This window comes from Vidua chalybeata, chromosome 10 (assembly GCF_026979565.1).
Source record: "Vidua chalybeata isolate OUT-0048 chromosome 10, bVidCha1 merged haplotype, whole genome shotgun sequence".
Taxonomy (NCBI): domain Eukaryota; kingdom Metazoa; phylum Chordata; class Aves; order Passeriformes; family Viduidae; genus Vidua; species Vidua chalybeata.
In genome coordinates, this window is record NC_071539.1 from 8,126,759 (window position 1) to 8,149,327 (window position 22,569).

The following is a 22,569-nucleotide window of genomic DNA, read 5'->3' on the forward strand; positions in this document are numbered from 1 at the left end:
ACCAAAAGTTCTGTGCTGTTCTTCTTTAGTATATTCACCTTTGGATTGAGGCAGATTCAAAATAAAACTTGTACCAACTGATTCTGTCTTAATAACGGTGATGTACAGTGTGTTTCATCTCATAAGAGAGATATCATGTATTTGAAATTGAATAGATGCAGCAAATATTTAGTGTAACAGCAAATTCCTTAGGAAAGCTTCTACACACAGCTCCTTTGCAAAGCATTCTGCTTGTGCTCTGTAGGTCACAGGGTGTGTTGTACACTGAAGTGGGCACGTGGGGCTTGAGAAGCTTTTCATGCACCACAGTAGCCAGAAATTATTGTGGCCTGTTTTAAAGCTTCTCAAATGCAGTGACGGTGCCTAGTTTAAATCAAGATACGCTTAGTACAAATTTTTGATCCCTTAGAAGGATTGAAGTTTAGTTTTTGTATCATCAAGACCTTTGTTTTGTTGCTGGTAACAGAATATCTATGATTCTCTGAAAATACATGTAACATTGGAAAGGCACACTTAACTCACCATGACAGAGGGGTTACAGTGGTAGCATGGAGTTACTGTGTGAGCTCTTTTGTTTGTAAAGTGTTCAGTTGGATATTTAAGATTTTTCTTGTTTCTAGACTGCAGGAGAAAGTCCAAGAGACTATAGAAGCCCTCAGGCTGGCTGGTATCAAAGTGTGGGTGCTCACTGGAGACAAGCACGAAACAGCTGTCAGTGTCAGTTTATCCTGTGGACACTTTCACAGAACCATGAACATCCTTGAGCTTGTGCAGCACAAGTCAGACAGTACCTGTGCAGAACAGCTGAGGCAGCTAGCCAAGAGGTAAAATACCTGAGATGTCACTATCTCAGTGATGATCTTAGCTTGGGTTGCTTTCATTTTTAAATATTATGGCAGTGTCTTTGATGCATGTGCCAAACAAAGAAGTTGTCTTTAAAAAAAAAAATTATTAATATCATTACAGACTGGAAGAAGTAGTTTGTCTGACAGATTAACTCCTTTGCTTATTATCTGGCCAACAACATAGTTTATAGCAAAATTGGAATTTTACCGTTAACACTGGTACAAAGTCAACATTTTTGTCCCTGAATAGAATAAAGGAAGACCATGTTATCCAGCATGGACTGGTTGTGGATGGGACCAGCCTCTCTCTTGCACTCAGGGAACATGAAAAACTGTTCATGGAAGTTTGCAAAAACTGTTCTGCAGTGTTGTGCTGTCGCATGGCACCCCTTCAGAAAGCAAAGGTAAGTGAGAATATAGTCAGGGTTGCCTTTGAAGTATTTTTATCATGCTTTGAGGAGGCTAGGATTTCTTTGTTTGTCTGACCCTTTTTGTGACCTCGGAATCCTTGTTAAATTCAGATCTAGAGTAGTTTGCTAAGAAGTTTCTACACATGTGTTTGAAAATTTGCAAGTGGATGGAAAAATCGAAATACTGCCAAGCTCAACTTCATTCTGCCTCTTGAGTATTCATTAAGGCAGCAGCTCTCCCAGTCTCCTGCATGCTTTTGCTTTAGCTGCTCTATCACTTCTCCAGACCTAAAAATAAATTGAAAATTCATGAACCTGTAAGGAGCAACTGCTTTTTTAAATACTTTAAAATACCCAAGTTTGAGGAAGAAGTAAAAGGGAAGGGAAGGCAAGGCCTGGTCTCTAGGAAAGGTTTGCCTTAATGCTCTCTTCTAATATCATTTTTCCTTCACATGTACTGAATTTTGCTCAAATACATGTTGGATAAGAGTCAAATTCAGATTTATATTGGGTTTTTTTTTTTTTTTTCGACTCCATAAAGCTAAGCTCTGAAGGACTATAATATTCTTTTCTTTTAAAATTTTCTCTTCATGAAAAGACATCTCTTGACCTTAAAGCACTAGGAAACCCTTCTGTGAGGTATTAGATGTTCAAGAGGCAGGCTGTTTTACTGTAACAGAAGTGACCTGTTTGGAGGTCACTCTTCCTTCCAGAATTTTCATGCAGTCTTTAGAATCACTTCAGTATGGAACTGTTCATCTGGTATAGTATCAGTCAAATGTTGAAAGGAAGTTGTAGCTACACTGAGTAAACCAATCTGTTGGATATGTCAACTCTCTCCATTCTTTTGGCTGAAATTTTTGGCATCCTGTCTCTTTAAGGTGCAGTTACTTGTCAGTGTCATGTCCTTGTTCTTATTTTGTCATTTAACTTGATTTATAATGTTTTGTACTGCTTTCCTTAATTCTTCTCCTCACCAGCAGATAATGGAGATTATTTCCTGTCTTGAGTCATGAAGTACAGCAAAATGTAATTTTAATTGCAGTGAATTTTTAATTTCAAACATCGAAGTATATAAATCACCAAGACAAATGCCATACAACTTGAGGGGTAGGGAAGGAAGTGCAGGGCAGTTTAGTCTAATCTTGCACATTATTTTTTGCTGTAGGCAACATTTTGTGAGATTTATTCCAAGATTAAGCTGGAACTCAGCTTAATACTTCCTGCATCTTTAATTATAATGCATGTTAATGTTTGGTTAGTGGTCTCACTACTAATTTTGGTATGTTTTATGACTCAAAATCTTATTTAAACATCATCATTTCAGTCATTTTGAGCTACTGCTGATTGCTGCTGTTAACATTTGCTAAAGGATTTATCTTGACCTTTTCACATAGATGTTTGCCTGTCCAAATTACCCAGGCCTTGGGGATTTCAAGAGGACTGATCTGGGTGACATCCTGCAGCCTTGTTACGTCTCTAAGGCTGCTTCCTAGGATCTAATACTAAATGTATTTGAAATAATTACCCCTTAGGAATGGGGAACCTTTAAACTTGAATATTAATACCTACAATTAGGGAATGTACTCCCACAATCAGGTGGATTTCTCTGAGCTGTGGACTTTGTTTAATCACTGTTGCATTCCTCATGTGAAGTGAATTCCCACTCCTGTGAATCAATGCCCTGACACTGCCAGCCACAACTCAATTACTCCAATACAGTTTTTTGTGTCTACTTAACTTCATGCAGTTGCTCCATTAATAGTTCCACTTTGGGGTTTCTGGAACTTGAGGGGGAAAATGTTTTTTTATACATATTTATTTCCTTGGTTTTGGAAAACGCCTTGATCTGTGTTCATACCTTTACCTGCAGCCCACTTACAACTGAATTAGTGAATCTTCTACCTTAAGCTAGAGCTCTGTGGGAGGTTAATGAATCACTAATTCTCCTTACCCAAAAGCCTCATCTAACTAGCTCCTTTGTATTTAGAGTATTATTGACACTTGTATTGAAGATCTGTTATCGCTGCTCCTCTTCTGAGTATTTTAGGGCCTTGCATGTTAACAGATTTTTCCCTCATTCTGTCATATCTTCTTCTGTTTCTTTGTCAGTTGAGGATACCCCTTGATGATAATGAAGTTGCTTTAGAAAGAAGCTATTTTCCTTAATAATGGCATATTGATCTTTTAGCTAATGCATTTGCTTTTTCAAATTCTTCTTTCACCTGGATCAGTTCCATTAATTATAAATATGAAGAATCTGGGTTTATTAAAGGGCATTAAATCTGTATTAGTCTGTAAGTAAATTTTCAGTTCTAAATTTTACTTGACTTTGTTTTGTATGATAAAGCACGAAACTAAGAGTTGTAACAGAACACTGAAATAAGAACAGGAAAATAGGCTCAAGGCAGATATAATATTTAAATCAGGCTTGTGCTCCAGAACAGGCAGCTTTTATAAAAAGAAAGAATTATTTTCTAAAGAAGGAATTAATGTATGCATGTGATATGCCAAAGATATTTTTTACCCAAACATGCATGTTCATAAAACATATTAATTATATCTACAGATAGACAGCTAACTGAGATACTTGGGAATTGCTGGCATGGTTTGTAGGCAGACTGTCTAATCTGAAAGTGTTTAATTTTCTTTCTGCAGGTGGTTCGACTGTTAAAAACCTCTCCAGAGAAGCCCATAACGTTGGCCATTGGAGATGGTGCTAACGATGTGAGCATGATCCAGGAGGCACATGTTGGCATAGGTAACTTCCTTCTGTCTCCACCAAGTGGGGCTTCTTTCTTTGAACCAGCATCGAATGAGCAGCTTCCTTTAGTTGTAAGGGTGAGGAATAACACCTTCCTTTGCTACACTGCTGAAGTCCTTGCAGTGTTGAAGTGCAGGAAAACAGAGCTGTAGCTTCAGATGTGTGGTGTTGGGCTTTTTAAACTTCAGTTTTCCTTACACTTAACCTGTTTTGTGTTTTGTTTCCCAAACATTACAGGAATCATGGGCAAGGAAGGACGGCAAGCTGTAAGAAACAGTGACTATGCAATAGCACGGTTTAAATTCCTCTCCAAGTTGCTTTTTGTTCATGGGCACTTTTACTATATTAGAATAGCAACCCTTGTACAGTACTTTTTTTATAAGGTGAGTTTTTTTCCCAGTAAGAAATTTATTTCAGATCTGAGATTCTTGTTGGGATCAGGTTAAATATCTCTGTTTAAACATGTTTTCTGGGCTTTTTTATTTTATATTTTACAACCAAATGCAGTAATTTAACTGTGAAATTGTTTAGTCTTTCCACCTAGAAATAGGCTTTAAATACTGCAGTGAGTTTGTCTATGCTGAGAGGCTGATGTGTTTGTTTTGTTTGTTTGCTTGGGGTTCTTTTGGTTTTTTTTACTTGTTCATCAGTCTTCATAACAAGTCAAAACTCACTATCTTTGTTGAATTTTATCTGGGATTTCAGCTTTGGCTCCCAAGTCCCTTTTGAAGTTGTTTTCTTTCATTTAATGACAATAGCATGGTGTTATATTTTGGTTTCTTCTTAGTTTGCTTCCATGCAACAAACACATATGAGCATGGCACAGCTTTATTGAATAAAATGTGGAGTCTATTCAGCAAAGAAATTCTGAAAAAGAAACTGAAGGGGAAAATGAATGGGTTTCTTCTACTTAATTGCTACTTAGACTCCTGTAGTGTCTAAGTAGTGAGATACAGTATCTCCTGTATATCCTGAGATACTGTATCTCCTGTAGTGAGATACACTTAAGCTCATACTTTTCAGGTTCATTGCCCAAAGGACAAACAAACAAAATATCCTCTCAAGAAAAGCATCTTGCTTTACTTTGCCAAGTAAAATGCTGAAAGGCTGTGTGCTCTCCCTGTGTGTTTTTAGCAGCTTGTAAGAGTTTAGCAATTTCTTTTAGGGCTGTGAGGCATGTACTAAGGATTAACTATTTCCTTAATTTCTCTTTATTTCAGAATGTGTGCTTTATTACACCACAATTTTTATATCAGTTCTTCTGTTTGTTTTCACAACAAGTAAGTATTGCATACCTGACTTCTTGTCTGTGAAACACTTGAGGTCTATAATTAAGAAAATAGGAGGGAGACACAAGGAGCAGTAGAGATGTTACACTTAGCAAATACCCAGCTTCTTTTTCTGTATTTGATAGCTGATGCTATTTGATTGTTTTGTGAGTGCAGCTGTTTTCCTAACTAGCAAATTAATGTAACTGATCAATTGTTGCTGCTATAAGTATGCTAATAAATCTTTATCAATTCCAAGGCATAAAATGCTTTTTGCTTTCCTTTGCAGACGCTCTATGACAGTGTCTACCTGACTTTGTACAATATTTGTTTCACTTCCCTGCCTGTCCTCATCTACAGTCTTTTTGAGCAGCATGTGCACCCGCATGTATTGCAGAGTAAGCCTGTGCTCTACAGGTATGTATGTCCTGCAGCAAATCCCACAGGGGCACATCTTGTACAGCAGCAGTGGCATCTGCACAGCTCTGAACTTGCTATTAGGCATTTGTACAATAATTATCTGTAATTTAGGCATTTTTAGTAACGATCTTGATGAGGAAGAATCGAAGCTACATAGTTCTCATTCTAAAAGTTAATTAAAATGAATATTTTTAAGAGAAGTGTCTTTATGTCAACCATGTTGTGAGTGAAGACCACTGAGCACTTGGTCAGCTTACATGATTGGCAGCCTGCTCCTCCATTACATGTAGGAGATGAAAATCACTCAGACAAGGAGAATGAAAAACTAGGACACCATGATTAGGAGTATCACCACAGAAAAATCCTTTACTAAGAGGAGGAGTGATTTCCTGTAGAATTAGATGTCCTCCCAGTGGTAGCATGTTGCACTGCATACTGCTTTTTGGAGAAAAAAGTAGGTATTTTTGTAAAAAAGAGGTATCTTCTCTCAGATGTTTTTCTTTTTGTAAAGGTCTTTTAAGCAGAGCAAGGGGTAAGTATCAGGAGATCTGGCTTTTTCTTCTCTTGCAGTTCCACATCCAGGAACAAGAATTCTAGTTTGTGCTATTCTGAATTTGACCCATTAGCGACCCTGGCCATTGGTGACCTCTCCTTAAAGCAGAGCCAAATCATGCGAGCTCAGAGTTCTTTTTTTGCCCATGATTTCTGTATTTTTTTCGTATGTCAGCATTTGTTTAATGTGTCTTGGTGCAGTTGAAAGTTACATTTATTCAAAGCAGTAGCAGTCATGCAGTGTGGATAGCTGATGGTTATGGACAGTATGAAATCCAAAATCTGTTTTATTTCTGCAGAGACATCAGTAAAAATGCCCATCTGGGGTTTAAACCATTTCTTTACTGGACCATCTTGGGCTTCTTTCATGCATTTGTTTTCTTTTATGGCTCGTATCTTCTAATGGGAGAAGACACTTCTCTGCTGGGAAATGGCCAGGTAAAATATCATAAGTGTTACTCTACCATTGTATTTTTGTTGGTATTTCTTAGTGCTTTTTTTGAAAAATCTTCCTGTGTCCAAAAAATTTTGGTTTTATGAACTACAATTATCAAAGATTCTTTGTCAGTATTTGTGTGTGCTCTCAAGAGTAACATTTCTTAGCAATTGTAAGGTGTTGTCAGAAAGCATATGTCCCTGAAGACCATATTTTTCAAGATAATAGATATATCATGGTTGTCTTAAACTTTGTTGAATTTCATAAACTGGTTTTTGTCAAAATCCTATTTCATTATGTCAGAAAATAAGAATATATATTCATTCATTCAAAATTAATTTTGAATTGGACTTAATTGAAATGTCAAGCAGTGGCTTCTCCTCAGTAGCTGTTATAAAGTTAGGCTGAAAGTTGGCAAAATTCTTAAAGCATCTCCTGAAAATATGTTATTTTAATTACTGTGATTTTTTCTAAATTTAGTGGTGCAAGCTGCTTTTAAATTATGCTTTTTATTCAGTAAGTGTTTTTAGGGTCGTACCTTAATGAAGTCATCATACACTAATTTGACACTTTCTATTTTAAAGATGTTAAAGTTCACAGGAAGAATCAATCAAAAAACCCTAAAGCTTGAATGAAACCATTATAAGTCTGTTTCCTTATTTCCCTTGGTTCTGAGTTAGTTAACTCAATTTAAAACAATTAGATACTGATTTTTCCCTTGTTAAACGTGGGTAGTAATGGAAAAATACATTTGCTTCTCATTATGCCATCCTTAATACTGGCATGAAGATCTTGCCAATTCTCATAATGCTTGGCAGAGTTCCAAGTTAGGGCGCAAGGGACAAAAGCAGCATCCTGCTGAATTCCCAGTGTCACCTGGTGCCAGGGAGTGGGTGTGAGCTCAGGAAGTTTAGTCAGAAATGCAGTGATGTTCAGACAGGGAACAGAATGGTCCTGAGGGGCTGCAGGCAGAGCTGGTGGTTGGCAGCATCCCTGCAGAGGGAGGAAGAGTGAATGGAGAGTGATGCAGCCACCTGGAGCACCCGTTCCATCATCAGATGTTTGATAAGAATGTTAAAACTGTTGTGCTTTAGACTAAAATGGCTCTTTCCAGCTGAGGCATGAGTGTGTCCTCTCTTGTCATTTGTTACAAGCTGTGGGATTTGAAATTCTTGTGAGCTGGTAAAGATCCTTCATGACTCTTGTAATGAGAGTCATGAGGTAATTTTAGACTGTGAATCAGTGTGTGTGGTGCATCCATCATCGGTTGTCAAAGCACCTCACTTCAAAATTGCTTAGTAAATGTCCTTGGGGCAGGAAGAGACTTCTCCCACTGTCTTTAGTAACAATTGTTTGGTTTGGGGAATTGGCAGCTGCCCTTTAGCTTCTTATGTGATATGACTGCAAATAAATTCGAAGACTTTTCTGGCTTTTAGTTACTCTGCCTCTCTGTGTTTGCTAAAAGATGTTGATTAGAACTGGTGGAACTGTGTTGCAGTAGAATATCTGCATTGAATAGATTCTCGCAAATTTAATGTGTGCCTGGAAAAGCCAAAATTAAGGGCAGGAGTATTTTGTGTGCTGCTGAAGTGCTTTCTTAAGCCCTCAAGAAGTGATCACCTGTACAGATCTGTGGTACAGGGTAGTGTTAGTGCAAGGCCTCACGTTTCCATTCCAAGTTCTCAGTTCAGAGCACAGCAGAATAGAAGAGATGGTAAATAATTTGTTAATGGTGGTGCTTTGTTAGGCTTACCTCAACACATTGTGCAACAACTTGATCTTTTAGTTGTTTTTTCTCCCCCCTTTTTCATGCTGTGCATGTCGTCAGATATTGAAACCTAACAGACAAATGGTAAGAGTTTAGAAGAGGAGGAGATACAAAATATTGTATCTGTTACTTCATAGGATTAAAGGATGCAGCATCCACAGTGTAAATGTGTTCAAAAATAAAATGGTGGCAAGAACCTGTGCGTGTTTTGCATTCTAACTCTGACCATTGAGAGCAGTGTTAGCAAAGACACTTTCTTTCACAGGTCACTCAGGAGAAGTTTAATTTTACTTTTAAGATGAATACTGCAGCAGTTAACAATAAGCACATTGCTTGTTAACCATTACTGTTGGTGGGACATGTAAGTCCAAGGCTTCAAGAAGGCATGTTATCACAAAGATCTTTAAAATTATCAGTAAATCCAGACTCATTACTGCCTCCATTTTGTACCCTATGTACCGAGGAGACAAGCAGTTGTGAGATCTGTTCTCTGACTGTTGGGATTTTTTGTCAGAGCTCTGCAACAAGAACTACAACTGTGTGAATCCCAGTTCTGTGCCCCTGTGTTGTACTGACACATTTAGCTCTAGGATGACCCTGGCTGCCTGTCTGCATGTGGTACCTTCCTCCTTGCTTGCTTAGTCTGCTACCAGTAAACTAGTAAATCCAGTTCTGAGGATTTGGTCATTGTTCAGTTTGTCAGTGGCAAAAACAGCTGTGAAACAGCCACATCTTCCCTGTGATGCCCCAGCCAGTTCCAGGCTGGACCTGGTGTAGAATGGCAGCCCTGAGTAGCATGTGTGTAGATTGATACAACCTCAGCATCCCTGCTTGGTTGTCAGAGCTAAGATTTTATTGTTGTAGACCTTGTTCAGAGTTTTGATAGTTTAATTTATGAGCACAAGAGAATACAAAAGTGACAGATTTCAGTGTTTCAGAATTAGAACTTAATTTTGTGTTTATTAGCCTTGAAACAAAGTGTCTTTTCTTTAGAATTTTCTTAGTAAAATACAATGGCACCATTATTTTTGAATTGTATAATTGTGCTTGGGGTTAAAAGTGAACCTTCATTTGATGCTGCATGTTTAAAATTATTTGGAAGTATTTAAACTCAAAAGTGTTCTGCACTTAAAGTGAATACCTTCCACCCAATATTTCCTTTCTATTGGACGCTTATATAATTGATAAAATTGGTGTCTTCATTTCCCTACCATTTTATATTACTTTTTTGGCCTTTTTTTTTTTTTTTTCATATTTCATGTAGCCTTTGTGGTGATTTGTTTTGAACCAAGAAGAAGGATGACTTGGGGGTTGTTAATTATGCTTTTATCATAACCTGTATTTTTTCCAGTAGTTTGTGTTGTATCCTCCTTGCTTTTTTCATGATGATTACTTGTCACAAGCTTATGTCTTATTTCTTTAGTGTAGCTGACTTGAGAAGAATTTAACTTACTGTGAATGCCCTTAACTGATGGTTTTTTCTTCCATGATTTTTGCCTTGCCATTTTCTTAGATGTTTGGGAACTGGACATTTGGTACTTTGGTCTTCACCGTTATGGTTATAACTGTTACGATGAAGGTATGACATTACACTGCCTGCTCTTTGGGTTTGGATGTGAAGGCAAATATGTAATAAAGCAGTAATTTTAAATTGATTCCAAAGTTATTGATTCTTGAGGGTTCCAGATAAGTGACTTTTATGTTTAGTTTCAACAGTGATTGAAATTTTTCTTTAGTTTTTGTGTGCTACAACAGTATTCAGTGTTTGGGCTGGAAGTTCATAAATGTCAGTGTTCTGACTGGTATTTATAATTTTCTGTGAAGTGGGTGGAAAACAGAAGCTCACTGAAGTTATCTCTGTTTTAGATGGCACTAGAAACTCACTTCTGGACATGGATAAACCATTTTGTTACTTGGGGATCCATTGTATTTTATTTCATATTCTCCTTGTTTTACGGGGGAATTATCTGGTAAGTGATTTTCCCCTCGTCCTTTTTATCACATGTAATATCAGTGAAGATAAAAAACACTGAAATATTATGTTCTACCATCTTACTCTGAATTTTGTGACAGGTTTGTGATAAAAAGTTTTTGAATCTAGACTACCACTTGCTCTCAGTAATTCTTTGAAAAATTTAAGTGCTGCTGTGCTGTCCTGTGCTCAAGGACACACAGAATCTGTCTCTGACAGCCTGTAACTATAAAGGCATTTTTAAGAAGTGAATAGTTCCCAGAGGTGCTCTGTAATAGGTGAATAATTGCAGCAGAAATAAAGATGCTGGGGTTTGAATCAGTAAAGTGAAGTCTTTTTGCTTATAATTTGGAGTCTGAAGGGATAGATTGGTGATTGATTCTCTGCAACACAACTTAAATCTAAATCAGAACCTTTTCCTCCAAAGGTCAGTACCCCCTTTCTCTGGAGCTCATTGGCAGGTCAGGCCCAGCAGCTTGCTGGACTCCACATGGTCATGGTGCATTGTGACTCTGCATCCTGAGTCTCTCTGCTTGATGTAAAATAAGATACACTTGAGACAGCCTGTGCTGTACTTTTGTTCCTAGAAGTTCTTTTTAGTAATTGCCACTTCTCTTAACTTTTCAGGCCATTTTTACATACCCAGGACATGTACTTTGTATTTGTTCAACTGTTGTCAAGTGGTTCTGCTTGGTTTGCCATAATCCTCATAGTAGTCGCTTGTTTGTTTATTGATGTTGTGAAGAAAGTGCTGTACAGACATCTGCAACCAACAAGTACTGAAAAAGCTCAGGTAATGTTATGCTTTTGTATCCAACTTGACCAATAATTACCCTCTGTCATGTTTAGTTCGGAGAAGTGTTCTCATTTTGAAATACACTTGTTAATTTCAAATTACGAAAGTGAGCACACCATTTTACAAGGCAGTAAAGTTTATTAATTGGTAATAAAAAGAATAGAATTATTTATGAAGGGGACACTCAGTCATTTGCATCTCAGCTTGCAGCTGTATGAAAGGGTCACACTGCACATTTTTATACTGCTTCATAGAGGGTAACTTACTTTTTGTCTAGGTATTAAAAGTATTAGAAGCTACTGCTCTAATTGGCACTGAATAGGTCTTAAAATGTGATGGAAACAATAATTGTAAAAATTAGTAAAACTTGTTTTAATTAGTATTTCTTAAATCTCAATAATTTCATATGCTATGCATTTTATTGTTGATTCTGTAAAATCTGTTAAACCTGATTACCCGTGTGACAGTTTCACAGATTCACAGACAAGGTCTGAAGTTATGCTGTGGTAATGGAATCTCCCTTCTGCCTGACACAGGCTACAAAAAAATCCTTTAAATCATTCTGGTGAGATTAGACTGTCTTTTAGGTAAATGTCTCATCTTTGAGTATTTTCTTCTATTTACAGACAGTTGTGGGGAAGTTATCCTGACCTATTGTTCTAATAGTGTCTGTCTCTCTGGTTTCAATTTTCAGTGTTTTATATTTTTATACTTCTTCTGCTAAACTGAGAAGGTTTTTATTACAGTTTTTGTTTTATTCACAGCTAGCTTTGTAATCAAGATTATTTTAGCACTGATAGGTAGACTGGACTTGTATCTTCAGTCAAAAAGGTTGTTTTAGAATCTTCTCATCATTCTTGTGTTTCTCCTGTAATATGACCCTTCTTCAATTTCATCTTGAATTTTGGATTTCACCAGTGGACACAATATTCCAGCGCAGCAGACATCAGTGCCAAGTACAGAAATAATGAGTCCCCAGCTATATTCAGATTACAGAATAACATACATCAATAACCTGTTGTCTTCTGCATTTTCTACACATCTGCACGTGGTGATATTGGTTTCTTTCAGGTCATTGATGAGAGGTCAGTTAGCATAGAGCCAAAAATAGTGAAAGTGTATGAAGAACCCAGCTGACAGAGATATCCCATGCACAGTGATGGTCTGAAACCTCTCAGCAGCTTTCTGTCCACCTGCCTGCCAGATGGATTTTGTGGTGTCCTAATTGCTTAATGCAAGTGGCACTGAGCTCTGTGCATGCAGAACTGCATCAGTGCTGCTATCTTTAGCATCTAACCTTGTGATTACTTCGATGTGAGTGCACGTTGATTTACTTAAATTATATTACCCTTCTAATATGTGTGTTAAAAAAAAATCTGTGTGAGACTTCCTTTTAATTTGCCTAGGATCAACATCAAGCTGACAAGCCTACCTAGCCAAAATATCTCACTAAACCCTTGCAAAAATTGGAACATTCGCTACTTTTTCCTGTCTTGGAATTTAGTAGCTAAAAGCCAAAGTAAATAACCACTGGCTCAGATAGACCTGGTAAGGCTCAGGATTGCACATTACTGCACTTCTTGGGTTAGAGTGTCTGTAGGCAATGATACTTACCTATCTTTTTTTCTCTCTTCAAAAACTAGTGGCAATATTTATCAAACACTCTCCTTCCTTGCTGTACATCACCTGTTGCTGTCTGGCACAGTATTGGTGTGGTTCTTGAGGTTTTTCATGTTCTTGAAGTGCTTGAATTAAAACCTGAAAAGCCATGTGGATTTTCCTGCCTTTATCCATATACTTCCTGCTACATTCTCTTGCTTTAGGACTCCTTTCTGAAGATTTTTTGGGTTCAGTTTAATGCCATTACAGCTGTGCAATCACACAGTAGGACTTCTTATTTTTAAGAAGGAATCTAGATGAATATCTAACTCCTTTCCTGTGGCTATAGCTTGATTCTTGGCCATGAGGATTTTGCTTTGTGCATCTCTCTTAGTTATCTTTCTTCTTTTTCCTTATTTGCTTTCTACTTTGCATTTGACAGAGTCAGCACTGAGGTCTCTGTTTACCAAAATGTTGTATTTTCTCTAAAAATTCTTAATTCCTGATGCTGCAAAGTCAAAGTATCCAAAATGGGATTTGACCAGAAGTTCTTCAGCAGCCGTCCATTGGTTTCTCTTGGTGTGTCTGACAGTGAAAATATAACTACAAATGTATTTGCAAAAAGAAAGTGCCTCTCTGTTCCTTTCTTGAGGTTTAATCTGTTGAGATTTTCCAACTCTTGCTTTAATAGGACAGTCATCTCCACTGGATTTCATTCACTGTTCTTGCAGTGGGGAAGTGGATATAACTGAAGAGGAGCAGGTGGTCAGCTTAGCACATTTGTTGTCAAGAAGTGACAGAATGCTTCTTTTATGATCATACTTCATAATTTGTGTTTAAAATTCCTAGTAAATATTTTTCTTTCTGTTTCCAAGCAGAGGAAGAGACTGACTTTCAGATAGAAAGGGTTTGGAGAATATCTTTGTCATAAAGACTGAGAGTGATGACTGAAGCTAGTGAATTCTGTGGAAGTCATTGAAGGATTAAATGTGGTACTTTGTGTATTATCTTTTAAAATTATTTTTCATAGTGTAGGTGCACTCCACTAAACATGTTTAATTACTCATTTTTAATTGTAGGCCTACACTGGTACATTTTCATACTGGGGGAAAGAAAAAGCTTGGTTTATACTTACTGTGTTTTTATTATGGCAAGATGAATTGTTACATGCCCTAGTTCCTTGGTTTTAAATTGAAGCTTTTTAGGTTGTTTCTGTCTGCCATAATTTAAATTCTAAACTAATCCCAGAAGCAGTGAGCAAAACACACATTTCTCAGCTGAAAATGCTTGCTATACCCCTATTGTTTTAATTTTTCAGAATTTTTTTGTGTGTGACTTAGCTTAGTGCTCTGAATTCACTATATCTGTAGGAATCTGCCTTACCTTGATTTTATATCTTTTTTTAAGTATAAGGTAATAGCATCAAGTATGAGTTTGCCTCTGATCTTAGATGTTACATGTAGATAAGTTATTCATAAGACAGCAGAGAAATTTAACCAGTATGAAAGAGAAATTTGATAGGCTTTTAAATGTAAATATTGTTCTTTCACAGCAACTTAAATCTCAGTCATTCATTTTAGGAAACTAAAAATTAAAATTTTGACAGGCAAGCATGAGTTGACTTTTATAGAAGATGAGCTTGGTTAACTTTATGTTCCTTAATGCACTTAAGGTGAATGTATGTTACTGTATTTTATTTTAATTTTGATGTGTTTTAAGGGTTTTTTGCTGGCCTAAAGAAAAGCCATCTTATGTTTCACTGAGGTGAGTTGCCCTGAAGTAGTTTGTGGGCAATTTCTCAATACAGGCCTGTTACAGAATCATACAGGAGGAATTGGACAGTAAGGTAAATGTGAATCAAAATATGAATTTTTAGGTAAAGATAAATCACAGCACTATTGAGGAGAGAAAGCAATGCAGAATAAAGGTGTCTGGTAAAGCACAGATGTAAAAGTGTGTAGGCCTTTTCTCTCATTATGAAAGCAAAGGTGCTTTAAGAATGGTCCTGCCAAACAGTGACTGGCTGTGATGGTCCCAGGAGCTGTCTTGAAGGTACCAGGCTTGTGTTCTGTATATGATGTGTATTCCACTTAAATAACAATGTGTTGTCCTGTGTCTTTCTCTTAGAAAATTACTGCTGCTACTTACTGACATGTATGTTCCATCCCTTCTCTGTCCAATTGTAGATGTACTCCAACAGAGTTGCTTTAAGTGACGAGTTCATCGCACTGCAGCCATTGTCCAGGGCAAGGAATCAGCTGAGCAAAATTAGGTAGAGTAGGAGGGACAGTTCCTCATCAACTCTTATGCATGCTCAAGGTGAACTAACCAGTGCTGAGAGAGATGGGAAGAGGCATGAATATCTGTTAGTGGGTTGAGAGGGCAATACGTGTAGTGCAGAAACATTCAGTTTGGTGATTTCTTGGCTTTGCTCTGTGTTTCTGAGCCAAATGCTTCTCCTAAGTAGCATGAGTTGGACGTGCTTTTTTTTTTTTTAGGAATAAACATCCCTAGCATGATGTTCAACTTCCAGAATAAAGATCAGCTGTTCTTGCATCCATTTTTCAATAACTGTAGTTTCTAGCATGGTTATAATGCTTTTGGTTTCTTTGTGATAAAAATTAACAGTGCATTTTGCATGCTGGATAATTTCAGCTTTATAAGGCTGTGACAGGAAGATCCATGTACTTCAGGCAGAAATTTCTTGCAAGTTTTTTGCCCATTTTAATTTGCTTTCAACTGTGTCAAAAGAGCAGATAATGTTTGAAGCTTGGGTGCGTCCATACCCTTGTGCAGCTGAGGCTTTTTGTGTCTGTTTTGTGCAGCTATAAAGTGAGTGTTGTTTGTTTTCAATGTGTATAGATACATATTCCAAAAGGCATTTGGCTACAAAGTCCCAGAAAATTATTCAAAACAAGATGAAAGCATCCATGTGTCTGTGTAGGTAAAACATGATTCTGCAACTCTTCAAATGCACTGAGTTCAGCACATGAAATGCTGTCAAATGCTGATTCTCTTTTGTAAGATTTAAGCATTCATATGCATCAGCAATGTCTCAATCTGTTAATTCCACATCCTACAGCAAGGATTAATGCAAAGATCTGATTCCTTTTAAATATTTTTCAAGGTGACTTTGTTGTTAAAAACGTGCAACTAGGTGCCTAGGAGAACCAACTAACCTACGTTTTAGGGACTTAATTGCTGTTTGTTTAATAAAAGAGAAAAGTTTTGTATTTCCTCTGAGAGTGCACTACAACTTTACAAGGCAAAAGTTGAAATGGCCATTGTGTTGTGGTGTTAGTGGCCCCAGTGGGAAACACAACACCTTGGATTTCCAAACACCCAGGGGGACAGTGGTGGGCTGGTTTTATTTTGTTTTGTTTTGAATTCAGCACTTAATAGCTTTAAAACAGGCAAAGTACAGTATAGCTTTTGAAAACTGTTAAACTTAGGAACATATTGGGGAGGTTCCTCTGCAAAAGCCTTTAAAAGTTAGCTTTTCAAATTCTTAGTTTATCTAATTCTTAGATATCTTGGTTTATCAAGTTACCTTTTAGAAACTGTGGATAAGTGTATGTAAGTTTGTTTTCTCAATTAATTATTAAAGTGAATTCCATCACATGTCATATCTACACCAAAGGTTTTAGAACAGAAAATTCTGTTAAAATTTCAAAAACTAAACACATCTTAATGGTTATACACCTGGATAGTCAAAGAAAAATAAAGCTGTGTAGGAATGCAGCACTGTAGCCATTAAAATGCTAAACCCAGGAGAATCCTTGCTAACATGAGGCAATTTTCTTCATATTAAACTTAGGGAAGAGTTGAAAAAAAGGAAAAATCTGTTTTGTCCATGAGTAACAAATGATTATGCAAATCCAGTTCTTTTGTAAGTCAGAATTTTTGCACTTGAGTATCTGATAGTACCTGAAATACAAACACTGGCTGCTTTCTAATGTGCAGTTGAGCTTGTAAAATGCAACAAGAAGCAAACAAAGATTCAGGTTTCTCTAGTTCTTTATTCTGCCTTTGGACAAAGTTCAGAAGTTATCCTGTGGATCCTTGCCTAAAACAGTGAAATTGAAAATCAACTGATAGACAGAAACTACTCACTTCACTAAACTAAATAAAATCTAATTTGGAGTGAAGAGCATGAGTTGGTTTCTGTGGTTTTCCCAAAGCAATAGGGCAAAGAAAGCAAGGAAAACTATAGGAGCATAAAGCAAAACAGCTGCCTGGTGAATATGTAGCTGTAAAGCAGCTAATCTGTCACACCTCATTTGTACATGCCCACCCAGGGATTGCATCCTTTGTGACTGCAGAATGCATGGAGGTTGATGAACAGACTTTGGCAGGCTTTTGTTGTTTGTAAATATGTATTAAAAGTCTCAAAAGGAGCATAACTCCAGGTTAAACTGAGTTATGCCTTGTTCTGCCAAAATGCTTGCTCTTCTCTTGAGATCAAAAGACTTCTTTTATGAATGCAAATTAAGAGTATGATGATACAATAACTTTTTATTTCAGTAGGCTTCACAGTGTGCAAAAAATGTTCAAGTTTATATTGAGTACATTGGTGATGTACAGTTAAGATCTTTGAGGGGGATCTTCTAGGTGTCCAGGTGATTCCTGTAAGTCAGAATTGCAGTCTTGTGTGTGCCTGTTAAAGTCTTGCCTCTGAACTTTACTGTCCCTTTTGGAACATGGGATGAACAGGAAATGAGGCAGCACAGGCAGGTGCAGCAGGTGTTGTGCTTGGCTGGAGTCTGACTGAGCTCTGCTTTCCTTCATAGGTGTCCCTCCTGTTCTTGGAATGTGTGAATATTGTACCTTAGGGTACTATAACTGGGTCCCACTGTATCTCATTCCATGTTTATATCTGTAAAGAAAGTGTTCTGTGTGCATGTATGTCTTCTACATGTCCTGTGCTTTGTAAGAGCTGTCTTAAGAAATCTTAAGCTACATTTGAGAAGTGTTGCTTGGACAGATGTTTTAATTCTACTTACTGGATGGGATTAACTGTGTTTACAGAGTTCCTACCTTTGAACCGTGTGTTATGAACTGTACCCAGATCTGGGGAAATGTAAGACACCAGAAAGGGTTTTATTTACAGAGAAGGCTGTCAGTGCACAGTGTTGTATCCGGGGCTCTGGAGCATTTACCTTGTCACAGCCAAACCTGGTTCTTTCCCCATCTCCAGCCCCATGAGTCTGTTGTTGCCTGGTTTTCCCTTCATCTCAGAGCAGATCTGCTCTTTAGCTGTCTCCAGAGCTCCAGGCTCCAGGCCCTGCCTTTAAGGCCTTCATTCCTTGTCTGTATTTTTAACTCCAGCTTCTGTTCCTTAGGATTCCCCCTACAGCTTTCAGGTCTGACCCAGCCCAGCTGTGCTGAGTCAAGAGCAGAGAGATCTCTGTTCCTTTTACAGCCTGTGTTTTCTGTAAGGAACATGCAATTTCTGAGAAAACTGTGCCAGTGGAAGCATGAATTCCCACTAGTGAGGTGTGCCAGAGCACCTTGATGTGCTGCACTTTGATCAAGGGTGATCTCTTCCTTTACAGACCTGTTCATTGTGTTAGCATAGGTTGGTGTTGATCTGTTGGCTAATCTACAGAATCTATCACAGGAAGATGAGGAAATGAGGGAAGAATGCACCTTTTTGGGTTTGACTTCAGTCACAAAAGTGCACATACAACTTACCTGAAGAAACCTTTGTCTAATGACTTGGAAATAATGAAACTTGGAAATAATGAAGTACTTGTAAAAAATAGTCCTCCTCCCACAGGTACTCATAGGTTCATTTAATACAAAGAGTAGAAAAAGAAGTGATAAAAACATCATGGCAATGAAGTTGTTAGATGTCAACATTCCTATATATTTTCTTTAAAAATTTTAAATCTAATTGTTTGGGATTTTGGTATATGGTATATTAAGGGTTAAAGATAGAGATTTACAATAGGGAGCAAGTTTTAACTTAATTGTGAAATAGCAATAACCATCTCATATCAATTTTGTAAAACATCCATGTGGCATCAGAGTGTTGGCAGCTGGGACCTGGGCTCAGGAGAATACCCTGCAGAGCCCTTAACTTGGCATAGAGGATTGAATACATTCCCCATTCCTCAAAGCCCCAACTTTTCAATTTGATTAAATCTTGGGTTGAAATATCTGTCTTATGGCATATGGAATAACCTGCAGTAAGACAAACTGAAATGGTCCTTCCTGTTAGAAGAGGGAAAACAAATAAAACTCCAAAATGTTAGAATCTTAGATAGATTCCAAATTTGTTGGGTTTCCTTCTTGTAGTCTGTAGAATACAAAAAGGCCAAACACTTTTAACACTTGGGCGCTGAGAAACCGCATTTGATCCACCAAAAATAAAAATTGCCTCTTGACCTTGTAAATATGCTTTGTTCTCTCAAGACAAGACCTGTGAAAGTTCTTGTAACAATGGTAACTGTTTTCAAGCAATGCAAGCATGGTGCTTTATAAGATCTCTTGCTTTTCTGTCCTTCCAGATGGAAGAAGATAAGGGTTCAGTCAGCTCAGCATGTGACTTTGCTGAAAGCAGGCACAGAGGGGAGGACAGTAGGCAGCTGCTAGACCCATCTTGCCTGCCCGACAGTTCTTACCTCCACTAGGTAGTACTCCCACTGTACCCTAATGTGTGTGTATTTATTTACATATCTCATACAGAGACAGTCATTGAGCCATCTCCAAAATACTCATATTTTTGGCATCTACAAGAAAAATTGCATCATGGAATGTTGGTTGATTTTTTTTTTTCTTTATCAAGCTGAATCATTCTTTAATTCTGCACCTCAGTTGCTTTTTGATTTATTACATCCACTGGACCATTCTCATATGAAGTATTATGTTTATTGAGATTCCAGATCTTACCTTATGAACATACTTTATTTGCCACCCAAATATTAATAATATCTGGTATTTCTCTGAACTCATTAATTTTTTTAAAGCATTGTCTCTCCTGCCTTGTGTTTCCTGATGGTTTGTTTCAGGTCTTAAGGGAACATTATGCCTTCCTGCCTTGCCATGCCAGGTTTTACTTTGGTTTACAATTATGACCATAATTGTCCTCCACAGAAAGAAAGTGAGAAAAGGAACTCTCTAGCATATGTATCTTCCTTCCAAGTAGTGGATATAAATACAAAAATCCATGTTCACCAGGCAGTGATAAACAATATATGTACATATAAAATTTAGTTAGGTTTTTTTGTCCTTAATGTTCTCACAGCATTTCTTTACACTTAACTGTGAGTTTGACAGAACAGAATTGTTGTTTCTAGACTTATGTAAGGTCTCATTTGCCATTTTTTAAAAAAGTGATACTAACTTTTCCAGAAGTTGTGATTCAAGTATGATCCTTGCTTTTTGTATCTAACTTGTGAAGAAAAAGGAGATTCTCAAAAAAAAAGAGACATTAGACCTCTGAAATCCAGAGCTGAGGGTTTGCTCCCTGGAAGCTCCTTTGGGTTACTCTTGGTTCCTCTTTCTAACAGTCTTTGGATAATATCCCGGACTTCTGGCTCTCAGGGTAACAGATTCTAAGGAAGAAAAGTGCTCTGGTTCATCTGATCCAGCATACAGCCACTGTAATGTGACTTTCTGCAGGAAATTTAAAGGTCTGCTTGAGCATTACAGATGAACTAAATACTCTGTTTGAAATCCTGAGTGTAGCAATGTTACAGTTCCATATTGCTGTGGCCACAGCTGTGAAGGTCACTCCATCTGCAGCAGGGGGTTTGCCTGCTGACCTCCAGATGGGAATTCCTTCTGCTCTGTGTAATCTCTTGTGTCACAATTCTGGGAACACAGTCTGAGGTGGCTCTGAAGGTCATATTTGCTGGTAATGCAGTGCTGCAAAGTGTGCTGTTCCTGATTCTGGTATCTTCTGTGGCACTGCAGCTGGGACCAGTCATGGTGGCCATCACATGAGGGTGTTCAGGGACTCGGGCTCTGTTGAAGTGTGTTTTGTTTTGTTTGTCTTTTAACCAGAACCCTTTTCAGACCTGTCACTTGCAAAATCTTCTGTTTCTGCCTCTCAGGTACAGAAGTTCATTGTCACAGTAAATTCCTTCTGTGTCCCAAAGACCCCCCAGATGAGTGTGTGAGTTAAAGTGTGTTCTGCCTGTACTCAGCCATGGCCTCTGAGGTGCAGCATCCACAGGATCAGGGAGCTCCGCTTGTAGAGAATCCTCTACATTCCAACAGCTGCTGAGTGACAGTTCTGTGAACATCACAATGAGTGGTGTGATGGGAAGGAAGGTCTGGAGGGGCTGTGGGGAATGTGGCACAGGGCTGAGGAAGGGGCAGGCACAGGAAAGGGAGCATGGAAACATGCACCACATGCAACAATTCTGCGTGTGTTCCTCCTTGTCCTACCAGCTGAGCTATTTCTCTTGTATTTCCAAAAGCCTCTTGTTTCTGTTAGCTGCCTCTTCTTTGTTGTGTAGGCTGTTCTTCTGCTGTAAAGCTGTAAATGTGCCCAGCTGCCTGTTTAGGGGGATTAGGAAGAAGAGTGTGGCCACTCATAGTAAACCATTGCCATAGAAAACCCTTGAGGTTCTTTGCTTTCCTTGCAGATTTTGGCAACTGTGGGTGGTGTGGAATAAGTTCAGGCTCAAAAATAGAATTTTCAGACAACAGTCAATGACCTTTGGTGTCGCAGTGAAAAGTTGTGGGAAGGTCTTAAGTGAGCTGTATCCTGTCATGGACTAAGATGCTTCCTCCCAGAATTCTTCTTTCTCTTGGTGTGAGGAGAAGGTAAAGTTCAGCCTCTGAGTTTAGTATTTGTTTGACAGGATGCTCTCATGGAGAGTTTAAAATTAAATTAAAAAGCATCCCCACATTTTTATTTCTTGTTGGAATGGTTACTGAAGTCAGTTTAGGATATTATCTCTGCAGAAGCAGGAGATTCCAGTTATGCTGCAGTTGGTGCAGCAGTGCTGTAGAGGAGCACACTGGTAGGTGGCACTTACACCCATACATCTGTTGCTGCTTTCTTTTCATTTTATTTCTTTTATTCCTTTTTTTCCTCACCTACAAAACATGAGCTGTTGAAAGAGTTTATTATGCTAATGCTGAATTATTCTTTATGCTGGCACGAACATGACTGAACCTTTCTGACATCAGCCTTGTTTGCTTTTGGGTAAACCATGTTCACACAACCAGGAATGTGCTTTTGTTCTGTACCAAGCCAAGGGTATCTGTGATAGTGATACCATGTCAGTTATTCTAGGAAGTTGCATTGTGTGCTTGAGGAAGAATTACTTGGGATCAGGTTGCTGTGTTGTATTCTGCAGCCTGAAGCTTTGTCTTGATAAATTTCCCTTAAAATAGGGCTGAGCTGGTATAAATTGTTTTAAAGGTGAATAAATTGCTGCAGAGGTGAATCGAGGCATCCCAGCTGGAAGTGCATGTGCTCTGCTGTGGGTTTGGTGGAGGGAATTCCTGAGCAGTTCATTTCCAGGGTTAGGCAGATGCCGTGCCAGACCATTTCCATGCGCTCAACAAGGCTGCACTCAAACCTTGGGATGAACAAATTTTAGTGTATGTAGACCTTAGGGAGTAGTAATATTATTATTGTTGTTCTCCTATAAAATTGAAAAATATTCAACACTCTAGCTTTAAGAAAACCTGCTTTTCCTAAGTGTTTTTTTCATTGCTAGAATTTGTGAGTACTGATTTTTCTTTTTTCTTTTTTTCTTTTTTTTTTTTCCCAATT

General features: G+C 38.0%; 1 protein-coding gene across 10 annotated transcripts in view; it reads left to right on the plus strand.

The window, feature by feature from the left end:
* ATP11B (ATPase phospholipid transporting 11B (putative)) overlaps positions 1–22,569 on the plus strand; it is a 66,992-nt gene that overhangs the window by 34,992 nt on the left and 9,431 nt on the right. For 4 of the 10 annotated variants that reach the window (XM_053952360.1, XM_053952361.1, XM_053952353.1 and 1 more), the window contains exons 19-29: positions 621–824; positions 1,096–1,249; positions 3,914–4,016; positions 4,257–4,402; positions 5,240–5,299; positions 5,577–5,704; positions 6,559–6,697; positions 8,524–8,547; positions 9,977–10,042; positions 10,330–10,433; positions 11,063–11,228. In XM_053952360.1, coding sequence (XP_053808335.1) covers positions 621–824; positions 1,096–1,249; positions 3,914–4,016; positions 4,257–4,402; positions 5,240–5,299; positions 5,577–5,704; positions 6,559–6,697; positions 8,524–8,547; positions 9,977–10,042; positions 10,330–10,433; positions 11,063–11,228 — 1,294 coding nt within the window. Of the gene's footprint in view, positions 1–620; positions 825–1,095; positions 1,250–3,913; positions 4,017–4,256; positions 4,403–5,239; positions 5,300–5,576; positions 5,705–6,558; positions 6,698–8,523; positions 8,548–9,976; positions 10,043–10,329; positions 10,434–11,062; positions 11,229–15,016; positions 15,103–19,342; positions 19,466–22,569 lie in introns of all 10 variants that reach the window. The other 6 variants (XM_053952357.1, XM_053952358.1, XM_053952355.1 and 3 more) reach the window with 4 other exon arrangements.